Below are 22,090 nucleotides of genomic sequence, written 5' to 3' on the forward strand. Positions count from 1 at the left end.
TAACCGTGAAAGAAGTGCAGGAATGACAATTAGACCAGAAGTCAGTAGAGCAGTAACGATCTGGTCAGTGTGTGGTCCCTTGAGTCTGAGGTGATCTCAGCACCCATGCTGCCTGACTCTTCTTTCTGCACCTGGCTCTCTGCTGGGCTTTTCACTCTTATTGCTTTCCCTCATTAATAGGAACTGGCCTTTTAAACTGTTCTTGCATTTATTGCATTGAATTCCAGATTCTTTTGATTTGTCCTAAACTAAGACTTGCTTTTTACACTGTGATCCAGCATTTTTGCACACAGGCCTAGAAACACACAAACACAAACACTCATAAACAGACATTCATGTACAAAGGGAACCACGAAATGATTATGTGTGTACCCACACTATATACGACACACTCTAATATTTTCTTTTCTGTCCACTTGATTCATTGCATTTAATTCTTATGAACCATAGTCTGATACCTTAGTTTATGTTGATCTCAGAATATGGAGAAATATTCCTCCAGCATGTCCTCCACACCTAGGATGTCTCATTCCATTGTGGAATACATGTTTACTCAGCTACACCCCACTAAGTCTGGTGGGGCAGGAGGGATTTGTGTAAAATACTACATACTTCAGGCACTCACTCTCTAGCAAGTAACAAAGACATGGAAATAAATAAAAATCACACCATTGGTGCTCTAACACCTCAATTATGGGCAGGGGAAGTGTCCTTTTCCTGTGCTAATGTTGGGTAACCAAAAAGGCTCATGAAGGAGAAGGTCCAGGCTCTCTAAAAGGGGAGATAGAGTTTGAAGAACAGAGAGTGAGTGAATAGCTCCAAAGATACCACTGGAGAGACCCCAAGCAAAGGAGAGCAAGTGCATCAAGGCCCCGAACTCTAAGCTGTGGTGTGAGGTGCAGCAGAGTCAATTTCAATGTTTAGATCAGTTTGGGTGGTGGCAGGGCCCTATGAAATGAAACTGGCAGAAAGGTCATGGAGACTTGAGCCTCATGTTTGAAGCTACAGAATTTTGGCTTCTGTCTCCACTGAGCAGTCACTAGGGGAGGCATTTAATTCAGAGAGTTCTATGGTCTGCTTTGAAATACAGAAAGTTCTCTCTAATTCCACATGAGCATTTGTCTAGAGGAGTGCCAGCACGATAAATGGGAAAGATGACCAATCTTACCTTTTTTATTTTTAAAGAGCATATAAAAAATCATGTACCCTGCACAAAAAATATATAATTAAATTAAAGAAATAAAATGGTTCAGATGGCCTGCAAGTTCAAACAGCTCATATTTAGTAAATAAATTAAAATCGGTCACCTAATGCCAAAAGTTTAGCATATATTATCATTTAGAAACAGGTTTTCATTTCATTGTAAATACCTCCACTATAGTACATTGTATCTGCTGATGCCGATTATGTTTGTTTCCTTTGGTCACTTTTCTAGTGCAATGTTCAATGTGTACAACATCTTGACAATGTAAAATATCACTCTTTTCTTTTTGATAAATGGCTTTTACTGTTTTATCAGTTATGCTGGGTGTGAAGAGCATAAAACTGGGGTTGGAACGCTGCCAGAACAAGGGAGTTTTTGCCTCATAACAGCCACTCAGCAACCACCCTAATGATTAGATCTTTCCCACTCTATGTGCACGTATTGCTCTCTGCATTTTAACCAATTTTTTTAAGATCCTTTAAATAAGGGACTCATGCCCTGGCTGGTGTAGCTCAATGGATTGAGTGCAGGCCTGCAAGTCAAACAACCCTGGTTCGATTCCAGTCAGGGCACATGCCTGGGTTGAGGGCGAGTTCCCAGCAGGGGACACACAAGAGGCAACTATACATTGATATTTTTCTCCCTCTCTCTTTCTCTTCCCCTCTACAGATAAATAAAAAATAAAATATTTAAATAAGTAATAAGGGACTCAGAATGGCCATATGAAAATGGAGCCCCATGTTTACACGTCCATGGGAGGTTTAACCAATTGAATTTGGATACTGTTTCTATATACATAGGGTAAGGTAGCCTGGTATTGACTTGCATCCTTTCTTTTCCAAATATTGTGACAGGGTGAGAAGAGCTTGATGATAACAAGGCCCCAGGAAGTAGTCACAGTGTGTGTGTGTGTTGTAGGGCAGTTTGACCTGAGCCCATATACTCCAAATTGTGTCCTTTAACAAACAGAAGCCAGAATATTAATCAGTCCATGAAAATAAAAGGGAGATCTCTTACTATGTACAAGGTTTTTACAGATTTTATTTATTTATTTATCTTTAGAGGGGAAGGAGAGAGGGAGAGGAACATCAGTGTATGGTTGCCTTTCGTTCGTCCCCTGCTGGGATTTGGCCTGCAGGGAACCGGCCTGCAACCCAGGCATGTGCCCTGACTGGGAATCGAACCGCGATCGTCTGGTTTGCAGGCCCGTGCTCAATCCACTGAGCTACACCAGCCAGAGCTATTTACAAGATTTTTAGAAATAAAGTTAATAAAGTGCAGGAAACTGCATGTGAATGAAGGATTCTTCCTGTCTCTGAGTTGCAGCAGCAGCAGGGAGGCCACCTCACCCCCCCTCATTCTCTGACAGCATTTCTTATTTCTCTGCCCTTGCTCCTTCTACTCCCCATGCTGGGTCTTTTCTGAGTCCTGAATGTTCGAAACAAGTGTCATCCTTAGGCCTTTACACTGACTCTTTCCCCACACGACCCTCCGCAATTTCCTTGTGTCTCACATTCTGTCTTCCTGGAGGTCCCTAATAGGTGTCACCGTATTTGCAGGGATACCTGAAAGAATAGTTTAAAAAACACCACACCCCCATCCACTCTGTTATCCCTACTTTCTTTTTCTTCACCTGACACTATCTAACATGGTGTATTATATATATAGTATATTCTTTCACTATCATTATATTCTAATGATTTTTCTCTCAGTACCCTAACTATACCCTTTCCCTAGAGATGTGGAATATCAATGACCATTCCTCAACTACATGAAAGCATTTCTCATCAAAACTTTGTAATCCGAGACAACCTGGGGAAAAGGTGTGAGGACAGAAATTCCTAATCAGAGATTTGGGGGGGGGGGTGCCTTCAAGGTTATGATATATGCCAACATTGATATTGATTACTGCAAAATATGGTTGTAGATTTTCAACTATGTTGGCATGATTGCTATTTGTATAAAACTAATTATGCCAGTTTTTTCTTTCCTGCTAGTCACCTCCACCACATGGTACGAGGCAATAATACCCCAATTTCAGAATTTCTTCTCCTGGGACTGTCAGAAGAACCACAACTACAGCCCCTCCTATTTGGACTGTTCCTCTCCATGTACCTGATCACTGTGTTGGGAAACCTGCTCATCATCCTGGCCATCAGCTCAGACTCCCACCTACACACCCCCATGTACTTCTTTCTCTCCAATCTGTCTTTGGTAGACATCTGTTTCACCTCTACCACCATCCCGAAAATGCTGGTGAACATTCAGACACAGAGCAAAGCCATCACCTATGCAGGATGCATCACCCAGGTGTATTTTTCTATACTACTTGGAGCCTGGGACCACTTCCTTCTGACTGTGATGGCCTATGACCGATATGTGGCCATCTGCCACCCCCTGCACTACAGAGTCATCATGAACCCCCGGCTTTGTGGACTGCTGGTTCTTGTGTCCTGGATCGTGAGTGCCCTGAATTCCCTGCTACATAGTTTAATGTTGTTGCGACTATCCTTCAGGGTAGACTTGGAAATCCCCCACTTTTTCTGTGAAGTCAAGCAGATGATTCAACTTGCCTGTTCTGACACCTTTCTTAATGACATGGTGATGTATTTGGCCACTGGGATTCTGGGTGTTGGTCCCCTGGCTGGGATTCTTTACTCTTATTCTAAAATTGTCTTTTCCATACAAGCAATTCCATCAGCTCAGGGAAAGTATAAAGCATTTTCTACCTGTGCATCTCACCTCTCAGTTGTCTCCTTATTTTATGGTGCAGTCCTAGGTGTGAACTTCAGCTCTGCTGGTACTCACAGCTCACAGTCAATTGCAGTCACCTCAGTGCTGTACACTGTGGTCACACCCATGCTCAACCCCTTCATCTACAGTCTCAGGAACAAAGATATAAAGGGGGCTCTGAAAAGAGTTGGGAGATGGCAGGTAAATGAGCGACAATTGTTCTGAGGCTCAAAATGTGACCTTGATTACAAGTTCAATGTCTCGGAACCAGAAGCTGTAACTGATCTCATGGGATGGACTGGTTTCTTCTCTTTATTTCCTGGCATGTCCATTTCCTTGTATTCATGTTCTCTAACAATTTAGGTAACTAACTGGCTAAGCTTCTCTAAAATAGGTAGACAGTTTTCCCTTTGACCATTAATATTCTTAAAGTCTTTCTCAACCTTGGATCAGAAAAATTCGGAAATTTCCGTATCTTTCATGGGAAAACTTGGATTTCTCTAAAATAATTTCTTCTCAAATGATATATATCATGCCAAGAAATTTTCCCCTAGTTTTTCTGAAAGTATAATCAGAGTTGTATTACTCAGATGGACAAAACTACAATTGGCATCTAAGGACATTCATTTCATTGTTCAGGAAAATATGAAAGCAATTTTCACTTGGGGTCTGTCATTGATTTTTACATCACTAACTTAAGTACTCTTCATAACAATGTAGATTTTAAACACTGTTCCATTTAAGTCTCAGCCTATTGAAATTGCAGGTATTCACACTAAATGCCTGGCACAGTCACCTAGGCCCTGAGTTCTCGTGACACCAACATGAGCCAACATTGTGGCTGGATTAGGCCTGTCGGTTATTATGATTGCATGACACTTCTCGGCCAAACATCAGCAAACCTGGTAAAAGATTACTCGGGGGTTAAAGGGTACACGGAGTGCCTAAGGTCCACACATGAGGTGATGAGAGAGAAGGAAAAGAAGAGAGAGAGAGAGAGAGAGAGAAGACATAACTGTGTGCTCTGTATTTATTCAGGTCTGAGGACAGGATGGATAGAGTTTCAGAGCTTCACTCTTTATTGGTCGATTTAAAACTTAAGAGCGGGTGTTAGGGTGTGAAAAGTGAACAGTGGGTCACTGCTGAGGTCAGTTATCTAAGCTCTCCAGGGCTTTCTGTAAGGGGGCTTTCACAGGGGAGTGGGCCAGGCTGCTTAGCCAGCAGCTGTGTCAGAAAGCTGGCCACATGTTTCTTCAACATGGTTATCTTTGAAGTGGAAGCCTTGGAAATCAAAAGTTTTGTGTCAGGCACTTACACTACACACATGCCACTCTGCTTCATAGCTGCTCTCCTGCTTATTGTCTTAATCAGCTCAGTGTTCCGATGCCCACTGGAGGCACTGACAGAAATTGACCATCACATACATACCTACAGTGAAGTCTACATGGACAGAAAGATTTGATTCATTAACCTAGTATGGCCTGAGTGTCAGAGGTAACCTGAAGTATGATGAGACAAAATTGTTAATCACTAATTTTATTACTGTGCAAAGTATTACTATACTCATGGAAGTATGGAAGATTGATGCCCATGTGTAAGGGGCTTTATGCATTGGAGTAAGTTGTTGGTTTGTATATTTTACCTCTTTAATAAATTGTATTTCTTTCTCTGCTTGAAAATTCCAGTGCTGCCTACAATTATGACTGTAAGAAAAACATTTCTCCTTTTCTAAATTTTGTCTTAAACACTAAAGGAACAATAAATGTAAAGTTTCCAGATTATTTATTGTATATCTCTCTTATGCTCAGGAATCTCTTCTCATAATTAAAAGTGACTCATAAGAGAGGCTGAAATCTTGCCTGGTCACATGATTCAGGATTACCAGGTTTTCTGCACAGTTTGCAACCTTTTGGAGACCCCTACAAGGGAACCTTAACACAGTCACCTATGAGAACAGTTATTTGTAATGGATTTGAATAACAAAATAATCATGAAGGATGTCCCAAATATCATAACATATGTAAAATATGAAGAACACAATTATTGGAAGCAACCTGGGTGCTCATCAGTAAATGAATGGATCAAAAAACGATGGTACATTTACACAATGGAATTTTATGCAGCAGAAAAAAAAGAAGTAGCTCCTACACTTAGAGACAGCAGGGATGGAACTGGAAATCATTATGCCAAGCAAAATAAGCCAGGTGGTGAAAGACAAATACCATACGATCTCACCTTTAAAAGAAACCTAAACAACAAACAAACAAAATATAACCAAAGACACTTTAATAGAGAACAGGTTGACAGTGACCAGAGGGGAGAGAGGAGGAAATTTCAAGGGAAAAGGGGAAGGGTCTACAGGAACTAGTTTAAGGACACATGGACAAAAACTAGGGGGGTGGAGGGAGGTGGGGAGGGCTGGGTGGGTGGGCTGGCGTGGGAGTAAGAGACAGAAAATTGTACTTGAACAACAATTAAAATAAAATTTTAAAAACTACAATTATAACTGCCTTTAGTACTGTTTGCCTTATTATTATATCAGTTATTGCTGCATAACAAGCACCCTAAATAGAATGGTTTGTTATAACATATTTATTATTGAATGGGATTATATGATGAAAGTTGATTTGATCTCTGCTCACATATCCTGAGTCTACCTCAGCTGTGAGTTTCTGCATTGTGTGTCTATGGCTCATCCTTGATGTTCTGTGAGGCTGTAATTCACCCCTGTCTTGAACCAATTTATGTCCATATAGCTGTATATGTAGATTAGACATCTACATTTTGAAGTGTTTGCTTTATATATGTGAAACATATCATTGGTACTTTAATAGGTATGCCATTGAATCTACAAATTCCTTTGGGTAGTATGGAAATTCTGATGATGTTAATTCTTCCAATCTGTGACCATGGCACATGCTTACATTTGCTTGTGTCTTCCTTAATTTCTTTTTTCAGTGTTGTGTAGTTTTCTGAGTACAGGACTTCTACTTCCTTGGGAAGGTTTATTCCTAGGTACTTTATTTTTCTTACTGCTATATCAAATGGGAATTTTTTTCTGATTTCTGTTTCTAATATTTCATTGTTGGTATACAAAAATGCCTTCGATTTTTGAATATTTACTTTGTATTCCACTCTTTTGCCAAATTCATTTACTAGGTTGAGCAGCTTTTTGGTCATCCTGCCTTTTTTTTAAGTTTTCAGTCTCAAATTGTAATTTTTCCCTCTCTTAGTCTGGTTTTTGTTTCTCACTCTTAGTACTCCCTCTTCCTCTAACATCTCAATATCACTTCCATTTCCTCTAGATATCTCTGAAGCTTTTCTTTCTTATTTCCCTTATTTCAATCACACATATATTAATTTGAGCTCATTTGTTGCAGATAATGATGTGGTACATCTCTTTTTCCAATTTGGTTTCTTTTCCATTGTTTATATACTTTTTTTCTTTTTCTCTCTCACTTTATTTTATTTTATTTTCTCTTTAAATGCAATACTATACAATTAGACTCTCTTACTCCATTCTGCCTACTGCATTCTGTCTTTTTCATTTATGATATAAACTTTAATTTTTCTTTTTGCAATGCTCTGATTCCCTACTCTTCTAGTGTTCTTCCCTCTACCCTCTCAAAATTATCTTTCTTTTGGTAGGTCATCTCATATCAGCTCTCCTTTCTTGTAATAGTCCTAATCTCTCTACACCCTTATTAATACTGGTTCATTTGCTGTTGATAGTGGGATTGCAGGGAATATTTTTCTGGGTGTGAATTTGTTTCCTAGGCCCTGTGGTTTTGTTCTGGGAGCACCTGCACAATGGCATACAAGATGTGGTGGGTGGAGTGACCCTCAGTCAACCAGTTGGAGGGAAGGGCCCAAAAAGAATAACCCAACAACAATCAAACTCCAATTGCATCCAGAGAGCCAACATAAACAGCCTAAAGGCATTCCAAGAGTGTCAAGTTCAGGAGAGCAAGGAGATTGCACCACTGAATCACAGAAGTTTCCTACCACAGAAGTTCACATGACAGAGACAGGGAGTGAAAGCAGATTAAGCTAAGAAGAAGATGCAAACAAGAAGAGTCTCCCCTAAAGTGGGGAGACAAAAAACTAACTTCCAATCTAAAGAAAAGGAGAAATCCTCAGAAAGAGTACTAAATGAAATAGAGGCTAGTCAACTATCAGATATTGAGTTCAAGGCAGTGGTTATAAGGAAGCTCAATGAGCTCAGTGAGAATTAGCAAAAACTACCAGAGAGCTACAAGAAACTTACTGAGAATTATATCAGCCTGAAAAAGGACATAGGAACTACTAACAAAAGCCAGAAGGAAATGAAGAATACAATTTCTAAATTGAAAAACAAAATGCAATGAATCAAAATCAGATTAGAAGAAGCAGAGGATCGAATCAGTGAGCTGGAGGACAAGGTAGAAAAAATTTCTAGAAAGGGCAAGAAAAGGAAAAGAGACTCCAAAAGAAGAAAGAGGGGTTAAGGGAACTGCATGACAATTTGAAACATAACAATATCTGTATATTAAGGATAACAGAAGGAGAAGAAGAGAAGCAAAGGGGAGAAAGCCTGTTTAAAACAATAGTGACAGAAACTTCCTTAATTTGATGTGAGAAGAAGTCACACAAGTCCAAGAAGCACAGAGAGCCCCAATCAAGAGGAACCCAAAGAGGCCCACTCCAAGACACGTCATAATTACAATGGCACATTTCAAAGACAGAGAGAATCTTAAAGGCAGCAAAGGAGAATCAGAAAGTAAAACACAAGGAAACTCCAATAAGGCTAGTATCTGACTTCTCAACAAAAACACCACAAGCCAGAAGAGACTGGCAAGAAATATTCCAAATAATGAAAGGCAAAGGCCTACAACCAAGACTACTTTACCAGCAAAGCTCTCATTTAAAAAGGAAGGTGAGGTAAGGAGTTTCCCAGACAAAACAAGGTTAAAAGGATACACCTTCACCAAACCAGCAATGCAAGATATGCTAAGGGGAATGCTTTAAGAAGAGGAAGAAAAAGAGGGAAAGAGAGAGGAACACGGGTACAAAGTGGGAAAATGGCAATGGATAAGTACCTATCAATAATAACCTTACACATGAATGGTTTAAATGCTCTAATCAAAAGACATGGGGTAGCTGAATAGATAAGAAAACAGGACTCCCGGCCAAGATGAAGGCATAGGTAGATACACTGTACCTCCTTGCACAACCAAAAGGACAACAAATTTAAAAACAAAAAAGAAAGACCAGAACTGACAGAAAATTGAACTCTATGGAAGTCCAACAACCACAGAATTAAAGAAGAAACATCCATCCAGAGATATGCAAATTAAAACCACAATGAGAAACAAAACCATGCCACTCAGTCAGAATAGCTGCCATAAACAAATCAACAAACAGTAAGTGCTGAAGAGACTGTGAAGAAAAGGGAGCCCTAGTACACTTGCTGGGAGTGCAGACTGGTGCTACCACTGAGGAAAACAGTATGGAATTTCCCCAGAAAACAAAAAATGGAACTGCCTTTTGACCCCGCAATTCCACTGCTGGGATTATACATTAAGAACCCTGAAACACCAATCCAAAAGAACCTATGCACCCCAGTGTTCATAGCAGCACAATTTACAATAGCCAAGAGCTGGAAGCAACGTACATGCTGATCAGTACATGAGGGGATCAAAAATTTGTGGTGCACTTTCACAATGAAATACTATGCAGCAGAAAGAAAGGAGGAACTCCTACTCTTCAGGACAGCATGGATAGAACTGGAGAGCATTATGCTAAGTGACATAAGGCCAGGTGGTGAAAGACAAATGCCATATGATCTCACCTATAAAGTGGAACCTAAACAACAGAACAAACAAGCAAGCAAAGTAGAACCAGGGACATGGAAATGAAGAACAAACTGGTGGTGACCAGAGGTTGGGGGGAAGAAGATAATGGGGGAAAGAAGGGGAAGAGTCAAGTCAAGGGACATGTATAAAGGACCCATGTACAAGACAAAAGGGGGGCGGATTGAATATGGCAGCTATGGGGAATGGGTAGGGTATGGGAGAGTAATGGGGAAAAATATAATCAACTGTAAATGAACAACCACAAAAAATAAGTGTAAAATAATGTAGAAATTTAGACACAAATATTTAAAGTAGAAAGGTTGATCCTAATTTTAGTAATGAATTACTTCCTATCTTGAAACAAAATTGCCTCCAACAGTGGTCCTCAGATTAGGATCTGCAGCATAAACACCACAAGGATCCTGTTAGAAATCGGTGGTTTCTGAGGCCTCTGGAACCTGCTGTTTCTGTTTTTTGTTTGTTTGTTTGTTTGTTTATATATTTGTGTTTTAGAATCCACATATAGGTGAAATCAGATGGTATATGTGTCTGTCTGATTGATTTTACTTAACTTTTTTTTCCATTTTTTTATTTAATTATTTTTCAAGTACAGTTTTCTGGCTATTACACCCATCCCATCCCAATCCCTGTGCTCCACCCTCCCTCCCATTTCCATTCTTCTCAGTTGTTGTCCATGTATCCTTTATATATGTTCCTTTAAATCCCTCCCCTATTTCCCCTGAAATTCCCTCACCTCTCCCCTCTGGTCACTGTCAGCCTGTTCTCTATTTCAGTGTCTTTGGTTATATTTTGCTTGCTTGTTTCTTTTGTTGTTTAGCTTCCTCTTAAAGGTGAGATCATATGGTATTTGTCTTTCAACACCCGGCTTATTTCATTCACCATAATGCTTTCCAGTTCCATCCATTCTGTTGCAAAAGGTAGGACCTCCTTCTTTCCTTCTGCAGCATAAAATTCCATTGTGTATATGTACCATAGTTTTTTGATCCATTCATTTACTGACGGGCACCTAGGTTGCTTCCAACACTTGGCTATTGTAAATTGTGCTGCTATGAACATTGGGATGCATATGTTCTTTGGGATTGGTGTTTTAGGGTTCTTAGGATACAATCCTAGTAGTGGAATTGCTGGGTCAAAAGGCAAGTCCAATTTTAGTTTTCTGAAAAAATTCCATACTGTTTTCCATAATGGTTGTAACAGTCTGCAATCCCACCAACAGTGGACCAGAGTCCCCTTTTCCCCACACCCTCTCCAACATTTGTTGTTTATTGCTTTTTTATGATTGCCATTCTCACCGTGTAAAGTGGTATCTCATTATGGTTTTAATTTGCATCTCTCTGATAGCAAGCGATATTGAGCATCTTTTCATGTGTGTCTGGATTCTCTGTATGTCCTCCTTGGAGAAATGTCTGTTCAAGTCCTTTTCCCATTTTTTAATTGGGTTAGTTTCCTTCTTAGAGTGAAGTAGTGTGAGTTCTTTGTATATTCTGGAGATTAAACCTTTGTCTGAGGTATCATTGGAAAATATGTTTTCCCATACAGTTGGTTGTCTTTTTATTTTAATGCTGTTTTCTTTAGCTGCACAGAAGCTTTTAATTTTGATGAGATCCCATTTGTTTATTCTTTCCTTTATAGTCCTTGCTCTAGGGGACAGATCAGTAAAAATCTTGCTGCGTGAAATATCTGATATTTTCCTGCCAGTGTTCTCCTCTAGGACTTTAATGGTGTCATGGCTAATATTTAAGTCTTTTATCCACCTTAAATTTATTTTTGTGTATGGTGTAAGTTGGTGCTTGAGTTTCATTTTTTTGCATGTAGCTGTCCAGTTCTCCCAACACCATTTGTTGAAGAGGCTATCTTTACCCCATTTTATGATACTGCCCCCTTTGTCGAATATTAATTGACTGTAGAGAGTTGGAATTGTTTCTGGGTTCTCTATTCTGTTCCATTGGTCTATGTGCCTGCTTTTATGCCAGTACCATGCTGTTTTGATTACAGTGGCCTTGTAATACAGTTTGATATCAGGTATTGTGATCCCTCTTACTTTGTTCTTCTTTCTTAACATTGCAGCTGCTATTTGGGGTCTTTTATGCTATTCCACTTAACTTAATACCCACTAAACCCATCCACATTGTCACAAATGTCAGGATTACATACTTTTTAGTGCCAAGAAATATTCTGTAGTATATATGTATATCTTTGTGTTCATTGCCTTTTCATCAGAGCTTTCAATCCATATACATTTAAAGTAATTATTACTGTGCGTAGGATAGGGCAGGTGATGGAGGCACCATTTTGTGGAGCGGTGGTACCCTGTTGGAGATTCTGAGGCACAAAACTGCTTCTTCTGCAACTTTGTTTTTTCCTAAAGAAAAAAAAAACAAAATTTGAACCTTTTGGAGCAGTGTACTAGATATTCAGTAAAGCAATGTGTTCAGACAAACAAGTGAATAGAACGGCGTGTAGTGGAAGGTATGGTTCCATCATAGACAGGGACTACCATGCTCAGTGTGAATCCTGAAGCAGGTGGAGGGACTCGGACTACAAAAGATCTTGTAATGATCAGAGGGGTGATAGATGTGATGACTACTGAGATTATGACAGTTCAGAGAGAGAAGACAACAGTGAGAGAAAGAAGAAACAGTGATTGATCTGAAAAATGACTACCATTCAGATGGTGACTATGACAAGCATGACTATAGGTATGACATCAGTGATCAGCGGGAGAGCAAGACCATCATGCTGCATGGCCTTCCCATCACCATCAAGGAGAGTGATATTCAGAAAATGATGGAGTCTTTTGGAGGCCCTCAGCCTGTGGACCTGGGGCTGATGAAAAAAGAAAATAAGTTTAAGCCATGGTTTTGCCTTTGTGGAGTTCTATCACTTGCAAGATGCTACCAGCTGGATGGAAGCCAATCAGAAAAAGTTGGTGATTCACAGAAAGCACACTGCAATGCATTATAGCAATCCCAGACCTAAGTTTGAAGATTGGCTTTGTAACATGTGCTGCCTTAACAATTTCAGGAAAATACTAAAAGGCTTCCAATGTGGAGCAGACAAGTTTGACTCTGAATAGGAAGTGCCCTCTGGAACCACAGAATCAGTCCAGTCTGTGGATTACTACCGTGATACCATCATACTCTGAATCATCACTCAGTACACAGTGGTGGATTCCATCATGACAGTGCTGTCTCCCTACATGTCCTTAGCTCTCAATAGCATTTGCCTCATCAAATGCCAGCAGATCCAGCAGAACAGAGGCTTTGCCTCTGTACAGCTGCCTTCTGAAATGGATGCTTCTCAGCTTCTTCAAATATTACAGAGTCTCCATCCTCCCTTGAAAATTGATGGCAAAACTATTAGTTTTGACTTTGCAGAAAGTGCCAGAAAAGGCCTGGTCCTCCCAGATGCTAACCAGGTCAGCACCTTCTCTGTGGCCAGCACAGCTGTTGCTGCTGATCAGTCGTCATCCACCCAGTCTCAAAGTGGCAAAGGAGGCAGTGTTGACTACAGTGGCCTGCAGTCAGGCCAAGATGGTTATGCCCCGTATGTTCAATACTGACAGGACTACCACAGTTTTATCAGCAACAAGCTAGAGAGTTGGAATCTGATGCATCATCTGCATCAGGCACTGCAGTGACCACCACCTCAGCAGCTGTAGTGTCCCAGAGCACCCAGTTGTATAATCAGACCTCCAATCCTCCCAGGTCTCCAACCGAGGAAGCACAGCCTAGCACTAGCACAAGTGCACAGGCCGTCACTTCTCCCTCCACTGGTGTAGTTCCTAGTACCAGATATGCGGTGCCAGACACATCTACTTACGAGCATGATGAATCTTTGGGATATTACTGCGATCCAACAACAGAGCTGTACTATGACCCCAGCATTATGCTAAGCAAAATAAGCCAGGTGGTGAGAGACAAATACCATATACTTTCACCTTTAATAGGAATCTAAACAACAAAACAAACAAATATGCAAAATATAACCAAAGACACTGAAATAGAGAACAGGCTGACCAAAAGGGAGAGGGGAGGAAATTTTAGGGGGAAAGGGGAAGGGTTTACAGGACCAAGTATAAAGGACACATGGACCAAAACTAGTGGGGCAGGGGGTGGGGGCTGGCTGGTGTAGCTCAGTGGATTGAGCTCAGGCCTGGGAACCAAACAACCACGGTTCGATTCCAGTCAGGTCACATGCCTGAGTTGCAGGCCAGTTCCCAGCAGGGGATGCTCGAGAGGCAACCATACATTGATATTTGTCTCCCTCTCTCCTTCCTTTCCCCTCTAAAGATCAATAAATAAAATCTTTTTTTAAAAAAAACCTGGGGGGTGGAAATAGGAGGGAGGTGGGGAGGGCTGGAGAGACATGGGCTGGGGTGGGAGTAAACGAAAGAAAACTGTACTTGAACAACAATTAAATTAAAAAAATAACCACACCTAAAACAAAAACGAACTGCTAGAACAGAAACAGAAACAGAACCACAGAAATGGAGATCACATGGAGGGTTAGCAACAGGGAAGTGGGAGGAGGAGATAGGGGGAGAATGTACAGAGACTAAGTATCGACAGTAGATAGAAAATAGACAAGGGGGAGGGTGAGAATAGTATGGGAAATGGGGAAGCCAGAGAACTTATAAATAAGACACATGGGCATGAACTAAAGCAGGGGAATGTGGGTGCGGCAGGGTGTGCAGGGTGGAGGGGAGTGAAGTGTGGAAAATGGGACAACTGTAATAGCATAATCAATAAAATACATTTAAAAAATAAATAAAAACACATAAAAGGACCACCATCCCAACCACCTCCACATGGGGCACAGTCAAGGGCAAAACATAGCAGGCACCAGAGCCCTCCTGAAGAAAGTCCTGCTCTGAAGAGTGAGCCCCTGCACAGTGCACCCACCATGGTGATTGGAGATTGGTACTCAGGGGTCACACCCAGCTCATTGGCCTCAGTAAATCACCCCTGTAGATATACTAACAGCAATCAAGCTCAGCTATATGTGAAGGGTGTATGCAGCCCACACAGTGGGCACACTTTGAGTACCCAGCTTGAGTGTTATGGGAGGCTGTGCCAATGGACCCCTCAAGCCACCTACTACATTAGGCCACACTGCTAAGCCTGGGAGATGTAGCAGCTCTACCAAATACATAGTAACAAACACAAGAAGGCTGCCAATATGAGGAGACAAGAAATGTGGCCCAAAAGAGAGAACAGAAATAAAACTCCAGAAAATGAGCTAAACAAAATGGACACAAGCAATCTACCAGGTGCACAGTTCAAACCAGTGGTTGTAAAGATGCTCAGTGAACTTAATGAGGAAGCCAATAACGTAAAAAAAGACCCAGTCATAAATGAATAATACACTAATTGAAATAATAGTTTACAGAAAATGAACAGTGGAGTGGCTGCAGCTGAGAATCAAATCAGCAATTTGAAATATAAGGAAAAAATACACCAAATCAGAACAGCAAGAAGAAAAAAGAATCTAAAAGAATGAGAACAGGTTAAAGAGCCTCTAGGACAAGTTCAAGCATACAAACATTCTCAACATGGGGGTGCTGTAAGAAGAAGAGAGAGAGCAAGAAAGTGAAAACTTATTTTAAAAAATAACAAAGAAAATTTGTCTATGTTGATGTAGGAAATAGATGTAAAAGTCCAGGACATGTTTCCATTGATTTGAGACAGATTGAGAAAGAGGGAGAAAGAGAGAAAAGAGAGAAACAGTTGTGTGAGAGAAAGATTGATCTGTCTCCATGTGCACAACCAAACCAAGATTCAAATTCCATAGACCTGACTCCAACACAGCCACCACAACACTACTAAAAGTGTGGCCTTAACAACAGCACATGCAGCAGCAACACTACCTGGGAACATGTTTGATTCAAACAATACCTGGGACACTGGGACCTGCATTTGAACTAGACTATATTCTAGGGTGATTTATATGATTTATATCCACCTAGATTATAATCTAGGGTCTTATATGCACATTGAAGTTGGAGAAGTGCTGGTCAAGACTATGCTTTCTCACCTGCTCATGTTGACAAGAGGGGTGAAATAATTATTTGTGTTGGGTATTGTAGGTGCTGAGCAACCTCCCTCCACATGTTGCCAAATATTTCCAGAGGCAAACTCATCTCAGGTAGGCACCAGGCCACAGTGCGAAAACTGAAAGCAACGTGATGGATTCCAATCAAGGTTAATCCCTCACTTAGTTTATAACTTTGAGCAAATGGCTGATCCCTCCCAGCCCCATTTCTGCAAAGGGGAATGGAGTTCACAATGGTAATACGCACAGAATGAACTTTTCAAAAAATTGAGTCAGATGAAGTCTCTAAGATTCCAATAGCTCAGATTATATGGCATAAAACTGTCAAAGCATATCTCTCATAATTAAGAATATTTTATAATGTGGCATTAAATGACAGCTTTTAATTTATGGAATAAATTCAAAATCCTTAATTATTATGACAAATTTCTCAGGAAGCCTAACAGGATTCCACAGCAGAAGAACACAGCTGTCTTTTTGTTGAAGAAGAAATAGCAAAGCTCTGGAAGTATCGGGACTGTGTCCCCACCACAATTCAGTGTTTTAAGGATCAAAGGGACCTGGTTATGATGGATTCCATAGTATCAGACTTGGGGAAAAGGGTTAACTCAGTGTTGGAATAAGAAAGTGGGAGGTGGGCCTCTGAGAAGCAGGTGAGATCCAAGACAAGGAGTCATAAACTCTAAAACCACCTGGATTCTGAACCCTAGTGAATTATTGGTTGGAATTCAGACTGGTGCAGCCATGGGGAAAACAGTATAGAATTTCCTCAGAAAACTAAAAATGAACTGCTTTTTGACACCAGTCCATAAGGACTTATGCACCCAAATGTTCATAGCAGCACAATTTACAATAGCCAAGAGTTGGAAGCAACCTAAGTGCCCATCAGTAAATGAATGGATCAAAAAACTATGGTACATTTACACAATTAAATACTACACAGCAGAAAGAAAGAAGGAGCTCCTATCCTTTGTGACAGCATTAATGGAACTGAAGAGCATTATGTTAGGTGAAATAAGCCAAGTGGTGAAAGACAAATACCATATGATCTCACCTTTAATAGGAACCTAAACAAAAAAAACCGCAAACAAACAAGGGAAATATAAGCAGAGACTTTGAAATTAAGAACAATCTGACAGTAACCAGAGGCAGGGTGGAAGGGAATAATGGGAAGGAAGTGGAAAAGGGTATTCAGGAACAACTATAAAGGACACATGGACAAAACCAAGGTGGCATGGAAGCAGGGGAGGGAAGTGGGGATGGCTATGGTGGTGAGGAATTTTGGGAATAAATTCAGACAACTGTACTCAAAGAACAATAAAATAATTAAATAAAGTAAATAAATAAAACCACCTGGATTCTAACATGGTCTTTTGGGATCCGAGAATCATTAGGAACAATTTTTTTCTTGCTTATTCCAGAGGTCCAAGTCGAAATCATGTACTTACATATAGGAATAACATGAGAGAAATGTGCCTGCTGAGAAGATAATATGGAGACTGCAAATGTATCCCCATGCTGTCCTGCAAGTTGTACAGTGCTGGTGGACAGGACATGGTTGTCACTGTGAGTCCTAAGTCTAGCTCAGGAACTGATGCTTCTCTCCCTCCTACTGTCTCGTGCAGGACAGGGCTTCAGTCTCCATCATCCACCCTCCAGGGACCAATTCTGACTTGCAAATGGAGCACTTCCTTACAGAAAGCCCATCCAAGTGAGTCTGAAAGTCTGGTAGGTACATCAGGAAAGACTCAGAGAGACTGGAACCTGAGAACTTTCACCTCAGTTTCTGAGACCCTAATCAGCCTAGCCCCAAGACCAGATATCTCTGTTTGTATTCTTGGTTAAGTAACTAATTTATACTTAATTTACTTAACATGTTAATAAGGATGCATCTGTTTGAGTCTGCACTCCAGGGCCATAGCTGACAATTAGGTGATGGGACTGGGAATCCAGTAGGAAGATGCTGCACAGTGAGTGGGATACAGAAAATGGCTGCAGGAAATTGAAAACTCATCTGAGGAGTTTTGCTATTTGGGGCGGAAATGGGGCTTCAGGTGTGGAGAACAGTGCAGTAAAGTGAGAATGTCTGTACTAAATTGCTAAGACATGGTGTATTTGAGCCTGTTGTGTATTCACTAAAAAGGTCCAGACCAGTGAGGTAACAGTGCCTTGCAGCAGCAGCTAGTGAGACAGACATCGCAGCATCTTCTCTAATGCCGAGTATTCACATGAGAAAATATTTAAGAAGTCTAAAAGGGAATAGTAAATAGTTTTACCTCATTACTGGTGAGGCTGCATGTTATGAGATTTGTGTCCTTCTACCTTGTACAGTAAAACAGTAGAAATCCCTATCCCACACTCAGTCTTTTCGTGCAGTGGTCATATTTCTATGTTCTGAATGTGAGATTATGTCATCATCTTCGGGAATATAAATTCAGGAGTGACCAGCATCTACCAAAGAGCGTAGCATGTTGAACAACAACTTGTGATAATTCAGTGAAGAAAAATGAAGGTCACCCACTGTACTTTATATCTTAATGACACCAAAGTGTCCTAGGCTACAACGTTTACATTTATGCCATGAAGACTTCACTGTCTCAGCTAGTGGGGTGGAAACCCTCAATCGTTTCAAACTTTCTTTTCTTCTTTCTGTGGATTTTCAAAGGAGAATGCTTATCCGAGAAAGCTAATGAATGCAGAGACTTAAACTCAGCCCCTCCATCACATGTCACTGGATGACTGACTCTATTAAACTGCAGAGACTGCTGGGAAGTGCTCCCACACCAGTTGTTCTCAGTAAGCACAGAGATGTGGGTACAGTTCTAGGTGTCAGAGCCTGGCTGGAGTATCACTGGCTAATCTCAAGGTTTCTGCAGGAGCCCAGCCCTGAAGCTCAGGGGACATTTTGTTTTCTCAATTCCACTTTGTGTTCTGACCACCTGCATTCTCTGGCTCAAGGTCCTCTCTCCTTTGTTAAAACCAGCAGTTTTCTGGCTGGCTATCTTTTTCTGGTCTCCCTCTCTGCACCTAGGGAGCACTGTGCTGACTTAATCCCCCTGGATGATCCTGCTCATCTTCTACCTTAAAGTCAGCTGATTAGCAGCCCTATTCCATCTGTTACCCTTATTCTTTCCTTGCTAGAAAAAAAATTATTCCAAGGTACTTGGAACTAGGTGGCGTACATCTTATAGAGGTCCTTATTCTGCCTGCTAAAAATGGTTTTTCAGAAGTGTATTATTTTGTGCCACTCGAAGACCATTATATTAATGATACACAGATTTAATCATAGCCTCTGAGATGGGTGAACACACTCTCTTCACAACTCCATGCAGAGACAATGTTCGATCCAAGGAACTAAAACGTTCCTGTAATCAAACCCGCAACTGAATCTAACACAAGACCACAACCTTTCTTCGCAGAGAGCAGTCCACAGACCAGCACCTGCAGTGTCAATGCCACCTGGGCACGTGTCAGAAACACAGCTTCTCTGAGCCTGAAGGACCTGCTGAATCAGATTCTGCATTGAGCTAGAATCCTGGGGACTTAATGAGCCCATTGAAGCTGGAGAAGCGCTGGGCTAAACTAGTTTCTGTCACTTTTTGCCCCTGACCTGTGAAGAATAAGAATTGGGGATTTTGTATTTGTGTTTGTATATGAATTGTGGGCGTTCAGTGGTACCCCTTCAGGTCCTGCCAAATACCCAAGGGAAAAAATCATTTCTGGTTGAGATACACTGCCTAGAAGCAACCTGAAATAATTAAAACCAAGGCCCACCACATACTGTACTATTATCTTTGAGGAAATCTCTAAAACCCTTCAGTTCTTCCTTAAGGCCCTGGGGCTGGCCATTCCCCATGCTGGGCACACACTTGCCCACATAAGCTTGATCTCCCTCCCTTTCTCCCTTGAGTTCTGTGGTCAAATGTCACCTTGTTGGCAGGTCTTGACTAAATACCCATGAAAAACAGAATGGCATAATCACTTTTTCCTTTAGACCTGCTTTTATACTTCCTTTGTAGGATCTGTCACCACCTATGATGTTAAATTTATTTCTATTATTTGCTTCTATATTCTTTCCCTAATATTGATGTGTGTGGACTTGTGTTCTTCCCTCTACTCATAGCCTACACAGTGCTGATAACATGGTCAGCACTCAATTTATATTCCAAAGTACGTGATCTATTTCTCATTAAAACTGAAGTATACCTAATGCCATAGGAAAAAAGCAGATCAGGATAAATATTCCTGCTCTAAGATAACACAGAAAACTCCTAGATTGAAACAGATTCATCACAAAATACAGAAATTAACTTATTCACTGCAAAATTTACACAGTAGCAATAAAGCTGTGTGATGCAGGTGTGTATGAAAATTACTCCTGTTTTTTTCTCCTTCTTGAAAGTCAGCTCCACCTCATGAATTCAGTGAACCTTACAAGAGTATCAGAATTTCTTTTTCCGGGACTATCAGAGGAACCAGATCTACAGCCCCTTTTACTTAGGCTTTTCCTCTCCATGTCCCTAATCACCGTGTTGGAAAACCTGCTCATCATCCCAGCCATCAGCTCAGACTCCCACCTCCACACACCCATGTACTTCTTACTCTCCAACCTGTCCTGAGTAGACATCTGTTTCACCTCCACCACTGTCCCAGAGATGCTGATAAACATCCAGACACAGAGCAAAGCCATCACTTATGCAGGATGCATCTCCCAGATGTATTTTTCCTTGCTCTTTGGTATGTTAGATACCTTCCTCCTGATGGTGATGTCCTATGTCCAGTTTGTGGCAATTGGTCACCCCCTATACTACACAGTAATCATGAACCCCCAACTCTGTGGACTTCTGGTTCTGGTGTTCTTTATTATTAGTACCATAAATTCCTTGCTACAGTGCTTGATGGTGTTGAGGCTGTCCTTCCATGAAGAGTTGGAAATCCCCCACTTTTTCTGTGAACTCAATCAGATGACCCAGCTTGCCTGCTCTGACACCCTCCTTAATGACATGGTGATGTATTTGCCACTGGGCTGCTGGCTGGTTGTCCCCTGGCTGAGACACTTTACTCTTACTCTAAAATTGTGTCCTGCATATGAGCAATCCCATCAGCTCAGGGGAAATATAAAGCATTTTCTCCCTGTGTGTCTCACCTCTTGGTCATGTCCTTAATTTATGGTACATTTCTAGGAGTGTATCTCAGCTCTGCCAGTACCCACAGTTCTCAGATAAGTGCAACAACCTCACTATTGTACACCAAGGTCATACCCATGCTGAACCCCTTCATCTACAGTCTCAGGAACAGAGACATAAAGGGTGCTCTGAAAAGATTCTTTGGATGGTGGGTAAGCAATGGATACTCAATCCGAGGTTAAAATAGTGACCTTGATTTCTAGGCCCCAAAACTCAAAACTTTCTATTATGGAATTTGAACTACATTATGGTTTTTGAACTTGCTCCCTTTATTTTTTGTCCTGGAATTTCCATTTCTGTGAGTCCAATTTCTCTGTGCAAGTTTAGTCACCATTTTATTAAGCTCTACTACATCTATTTTCTGGACAGTGTTTCTCTTTCTCATTTTCTTAGCTTCACATGTTTTTTCCCAACATTGTTCAGAAATATTTGTAAATTCCAGTTCATTTCATGGCAGCACTGATTTCTTAAAAATTATTTCTTCTCATATGACATTCATTACTGTAGTAATTTGTTCTTATTTTATAAATAGATAGTCATAAATATATTGTCATATGGAAAATCTTTTTCACTTGGTTACTCACAGCATTTTATATACTTTCAGTCCAGGAAAATCTGAAACCTTAGTTTTTACCATGTGTCCCTCTTTGTATGTATATCAGTACCTTAGCGGCTTTTCTTGGGGATATAAACTTGATCATTGTTCCCTGTAAGTCTCAGCCTGTTGACAGTGATGCTATAGGATAGGAAGACCTGGGCACTGGCCTTGGGCCCTTCTACTAGTGGCTCAGACTACATTGAATGTTGTGCCTGGACAGCCTCTTGTGGTCCTTGTTATAACAGCAACAACCATTATGAAACTATGAAAATATAAGGATGTTGTTCTCAGGTCCTGGAAGGTAGACCTGAGGGCCAAAGAAGGTCTTAAAATGGGGTTGGGGAGGTGAGCAGGAAGAAAGAGAGATTGGGTTGGGTGGGGAGGCTTGGCTGCTTCTCTAGCAGCCTTATCACACAGCTGGCTGTAGGGTTATTTGAGATGGATGTCTTTAAAACAGATG

The 22,090-nt window shown here is 40.9% G+C and overlaps 1 protein-coding gene and 2 pseudogenes across 1 annotated transcript; all 3 read left to right on the forward strand.

Moving 5' to 3' along the window:
* Positions 1-3,313: 3,313 nt before the first annotated feature.
* On the forward strand, positions 3,314-4,162 carry LOC118996172 (olfactory receptor 7D2-like). Its single transcript, XM_037059458.1, has 2 exons — positions 3,314-3,668; positions 3,954-4,162. Exons 1-2 carry the CDS (start codon positions 3,314-3,316, stop codon positions 4,160-4,162), a joined length of 564 nt encoding a protein of 187 aa, XP_036915353.1.
* An 8,055-nt stretch (positions 4,163-12,217) lies between these two features.
* Positions 12,218-19,372, forward strand: LOC118996173 (RNA-binding protein 5-like; annotated as a pseudogene).
* A 988-nt stretch (positions 19,373-20,360) lies between these two features.
* LOC118996174 (olfactory receptor 7A10-like) lies at positions 20,361-21,890 on the forward strand (annotated as a pseudogene).
* Positions 21,891-22,090: the final 200 nt, after the last annotated feature.

This window comes from Sturnira hondurensis, unplaced genomic scaffold, assembly GCF_014824575.4.
Source record: "Sturnira hondurensis isolate 20B ecotype Veracruz unplaced genomic scaffold, ASM1482457v3 Scaffold0010875, whole genome shotgun sequence".
NCBI lineage: Eukaryota > Metazoa > Chordata > Mammalia > Chiroptera > Phyllostomidae > Sturnira > Sturnira hondurensis.